This window comes from Aricia agestis, chromosome 7 (genome assembly GCF_905147365.1).
Source record: "Aricia agestis chromosome 7, ilAriAges1.1, whole genome shotgun sequence".
In the NCBI taxonomy this organism is placed as follows: domain Eukaryota; kingdom Metazoa; phylum Arthropoda; class Insecta; order Lepidoptera; family Lycaenidae; genus Aricia; species Aricia agestis.
In genome coordinates, this window is record NC_056412.1 from 6407297 (window position 1) to 6411811 (window position 4515).

Genomic DNA, 4515 nt, shown 5'->3' on the forward strand with positions numbered 1-4515 from the left:
TCGTATCGTCGTCGTCGTCCTGGAGGTGATACGAATATATTTTAGTTTCTGATATTATGAAGTACAATTATCTATTCTGTGGTAATAGTAACGAAACAGCAAACCAATATTTTCTGATATACAGTAGAATTTACGTACGTACGTTAAGGTAGCATGACAAAGTTAGCAAAATAATTCGGGATTGCGTTATTAATTAGGTGCTAATTGAATGCTATTTTGGTGCAAAAACCGCGAATTTAGTGCTCCTCAAAATTCGCAATAAATGCTAATAATAATATTTGTTGAAGTTAGGGTCGGTAGTAGAGCGCTTCGCTTGGCTCGTCTTGGCGGGGACGCTACCGTGCCCCTGATTGGTAGGAAATAAAATAAAAAACATAATTATTACATTTTATTCAAAATAGGTATCATGAATAGTGTATTCATTTTGAACGTCGTAGAAAGAACGTAGAAACTAAGATACCTATACCACCGGTTCGGGAACATACCCCCCTAAAGAATATTTGGAGGGTAAGTTCCTGAGCAGCCCACTGAATACAGGCGCGGTTGCTCATTGGCCACTGTCAGTGACACGAATACCTAGTATTACGTGGTATTAGCGTTCTTATTAGGCCCAATAAGGCTTAAGCTGCGTATAAAAGAGATATCAGATAAGGCACATCAAACGTCATCCAAAGATGATTGGTCGATGTTGTTTGATCATAATTATGTGATAATTATTAAGTCTTAGTACAATCACAATTCACAACATTATAGTAGGGGAGCCCAAGACGGGAATTCGGGACATGATCGTGCGTGTCAGATCAAGCTTGTATAGGTTTATTTAATGTCTCTAGTTATCATGGCAAGAACTACACCTACTGCCTCTACGTCTCCTCCAACGACACCTACTTCGCCTACAGCTACACCCACCCTATTGCGACGCTCTTCAGTTCACTCACTCGTCTCTGTACTACCAACAACACTTGCACATATACAGGGTGTAACAAAACTAGGTGATAATACTTTAGTGTGTTTATGGATCTCTTGTATAGAGTTCGCTGTGAAAGTAGAAACGCTGCAAGAGCAAAAAATTTTTTGTGATTTGTATGGCCGAGCGTTAGGAATTTTCCCATACAAAAGTTTAAAAGAAGTTACTCTTTCAGCGCTGCTACTTTCACAGTTAAATCTATATAGGGGGCTTATGCTGACGCTAAACTCCTAAAGTTTTTATCACATGGTTCACTATCCAAATGTCTTTAAAATAGTGTTTTTATTTTTAACTACACCTTTGAGAAGTATGCTTATTGTAGAGTATAATTATTTCTGAATCTTAGATTATTATTAGATTTAATATGTATACTTAATATTCAAGTTGTATATGGTTTAGACTTTAGTAAATATTTTTTGCAAAAAAAGCATTTTAGTTCTAGAATCCTTGACCACTGACGAAAACAGAGGTTCTTAGTTTGGCTCGTCTATTTTGTTTTGCTTTGTAGTTTTTTGTTTAAAAGTTACAATCGAGAGAGATGTAGATTCCTCAGTATTCCCGCAGCAACAGTAGTGTTGCTAATTGCTATAGTCCCATCAGCTAGCTCACTACTTAAAGATTTCGGTGGTTTTTATAAATTTGACATTACGTGCTTATTAACGGATAATAAGGATGATGACAAGGTCAAAGATTAGCGAATTTTGTTAATAAAATAAAGAAATCACGGTAAAAAATAAGTGTTCCCAAAATTTCAGCTTGATAGGATTTGTATTTCTTTTGTTATGCGCCTTCAAAGTTGGATATTCAAGTAGCATTTTTTTTTCAATTAAATTTCTTAATATTTGTATACAATTCGATAACTTATGCAATTATAAGCAACTTTTGTTATGAAACCACTTTCATAAACGCAATATTCAATATACCTGTCGAACAAAGTTGTCTCCCGATGCGTACAAACTACGAAAGACTGACGTCATACTTTCGTAGCACTTTGTATGGAGCGTTTCGGGCAGGTCTTTTTTATGAAATATTTGAATTGTCATATCTTGGTGAATTTTTAAGCTATCAGAGTCATTCTTTCAGCGATGTTTATATTTTTTAAGTATCTTTCAATTACCGATAAGAAAAAAAATAGTTATCATGCCTATTCTTCCAGAAATCCAAAGTAGAGAGTGTCTTTTGAGGATGGAGTGGTAGAAAGAAGCTATTTTGTGTCTAATAAGGAAATAGATGTGTTTTTTAAGATGATGTCATCTAACAATGCAGGCCAGCTGTAGCAAATTGTAGCAATCGCTAATAATAGGATTATCATTGTCCTATTACGGGAAATAAACATTATCAAGTATAAAACCACCATCGTTTTCATAATTTTATGGAGAAGTTAATATGGAGGGGAAGCACATCTTGTTTATACTTCTTGTAAGTACATTATTGAAATTATTATATTGATATTTTTAAATTTTTAATTGTCAATGATAGTTAAAATTTTGGAGCTCGCTATAAAAGAAATTAATCATGTTATCAGTAAGACACTCTACTTTATGTTAATAACTATATAAAATCTTATTTGACTAGCAAAAAACGATGTATCAACACGTAGAAAGCTGAAATGTATGTTATTATTAGCTTGTTTAGTTTATATTTATAAAGTAATTATAGCATATTATGCGATAGGTACTAAAAGAGACGATTTATAAAAATAATTAATGTAAGAATAAGAAAAAGAAAACTTTCCTTTTTAACATTGCTATTATTATTAGCGCAAAGGGGTGCTTTTACTGATTACCAAATTAAAGGGTTTTATAATAATTGTATCCCACCAAAGACATATTTTCATGTTGCCAAGACGACCACATGAGGTTAACCCTATGAAAAAGATATCTTATGTAGAGCCAAGCTTCTGAATTTACACGGCCTAACTTTACCGACCCTAACTTCAACAAATTCCTACTGATGTACACTGTACAGTAAATGTCTGGCTTCGCGGTTTCGCTTCCGTCATGGAGGTGATTTTAGTTTCTGATCTGAAGTAAGCAACGAAACCATGCATATTGACATAATATCCTAAGAATTTGAACTATCTGGTACATCGGAAACCAAAAGGAAAAAAAAAGGTATGTAGTGCGCTTCGCTTGGCTCGTCTTGGCGGGGGCACTACCGTGTCCCCAGATTCAGTATCAGGTTTGACAAAGTTAAGTTAGTTTCTATGGAAATCTATCTCTTATTAATTTAAATCCTGAAATCGGACACAAAAACTTTTCTCTTTCTAAAATGACTATAGATTAGTCGTTCCTCGCGGTTCCAACCGCCACCTTTTCCTACAAAAAAGTACCCTATCAGTTATCACTTATTACCTATGTCGTTCCACATAGTCTAAACTCTAACTATCTGTGCCAAATAATAAACAAATCGTTCCTGTGGTTCGTAAGTGGTAAGATTAGCACATTCAAAGAAACAAACTTTTCAGCTTTATATTTTGGATGTATAGATTAGGGGCAAGTATGTATTAATAGCGAATTCACGCAATTTCAGGTAATGTGCCTGGCGTGGCAGGCGCGGGGTGCTGTGAACTGCACCGCGACTGGCGCCGGCCGTTTCGCCGACCCCGACGACACAACCTGCCAGAACTACACACTCTGCGTCCTCAGCGGCTCCACTTACCTCTCCTACGACTACGTCTGCCCCACCACCTCCCTGTTCAACCCCAACACCGCCATGTGCACCACCGACTACACTTGCCCCACCACCACTACGAATACGACGAGTACCTCGACTTGTACGGCGGAAGGCTACTTTGCTGACTCCAATTCCACCGACTGCTCGAGCTATATCGAGTGCGTCGACATCAACGGCACATACACGGAAACCACGTTCACTTGCCCCAACAATACGTATTTCAACCCGAACACTACGCTGTGTGAGTCCGATTACAACTGCACCACGACGGCCACTTTTGCTTGTTCTGCTGCTGGAAGGTTCGCGAACTCCGCCGACACCACCTGTCAGACCTACTACTTCTGCGTCCTCCAGTCTGACGGTACTTACGTCCAGTACGAGTACACTTGCCCCACTACATCCGTTTTCAATCCCACGACGCGAATGTGTACCACTTCTTACACTTGCACCTAACATTGGTAATTAAAAGTGGAAATCACGATAAAATATTATGATGGTGAACTGAGAGAGTCGTAGATGTATTTATTATCTTACCTCTTTATTTAAGATCCTATTTAATTAGCTGCTACGATTATATAATATTCTAATATACTGATGATTATTTATCTTAGCATTAAAATATGTTGCTGCTGAATTGAAACCAATAATTGTTATTTTTAACCGACTTCAACAAAAGGAGGTTATCAATTCGCCGCGTATGTAGATAATATTCCCAGAACTGCCCAGTTTTTGTATAAAAATATGTTAATCTATATCACCACCTGAGCAAATGTGCCAAATTTCAAAAGTGTATGTATGTATGTATACAGTATGTTTTTATATTTGCAGTGTTCGCATATCTCTGGAACTAAAACTCCGATTTAAGTTATTCT

General features: G+C 36.9%; 1 protein-coding gene across 1 annotated transcript; it reads left to right on the plus strand.

The window, feature by feature from the left end:
• Window positions 1-2347: 2347 nt before the first annotated feature.
• Window positions 2348-4126, plus strand: LOC121728550. The gene is made up of 2 exons (XM_042116720.1): window positions 2348-2386; window positions 3500-4126. The coding sequence occupies exons 1-2, from the start codon at window positions 2354-2356 to the stop codon at window positions 4094-4096; spliced, it is 630 nt and encodes a 209-aa protein (XP_041972654.1). The 5' UTR covers window positions 2348-2353; the 3' UTR covers window positions 4097-4126.
• Window positions 4127-4515: the final 389 nt, after the last annotated feature.

Bases quoted from the DNA above. Each gene is read 5' to 3' on its own strand.
- LOC121728550 (XM_042116720.1), top strand. From the start codon at position 2,354: ATGGAGGGGAAGCACATCTTGTTTATACTTCTT. The intron at 2,387-3,499 runs GTAAGTACATTA...ACGCAATTTCAG, and splicing joins ACATCTTGTTTATACTTCTT to GTAATGTGCCTGGCGTGGCA.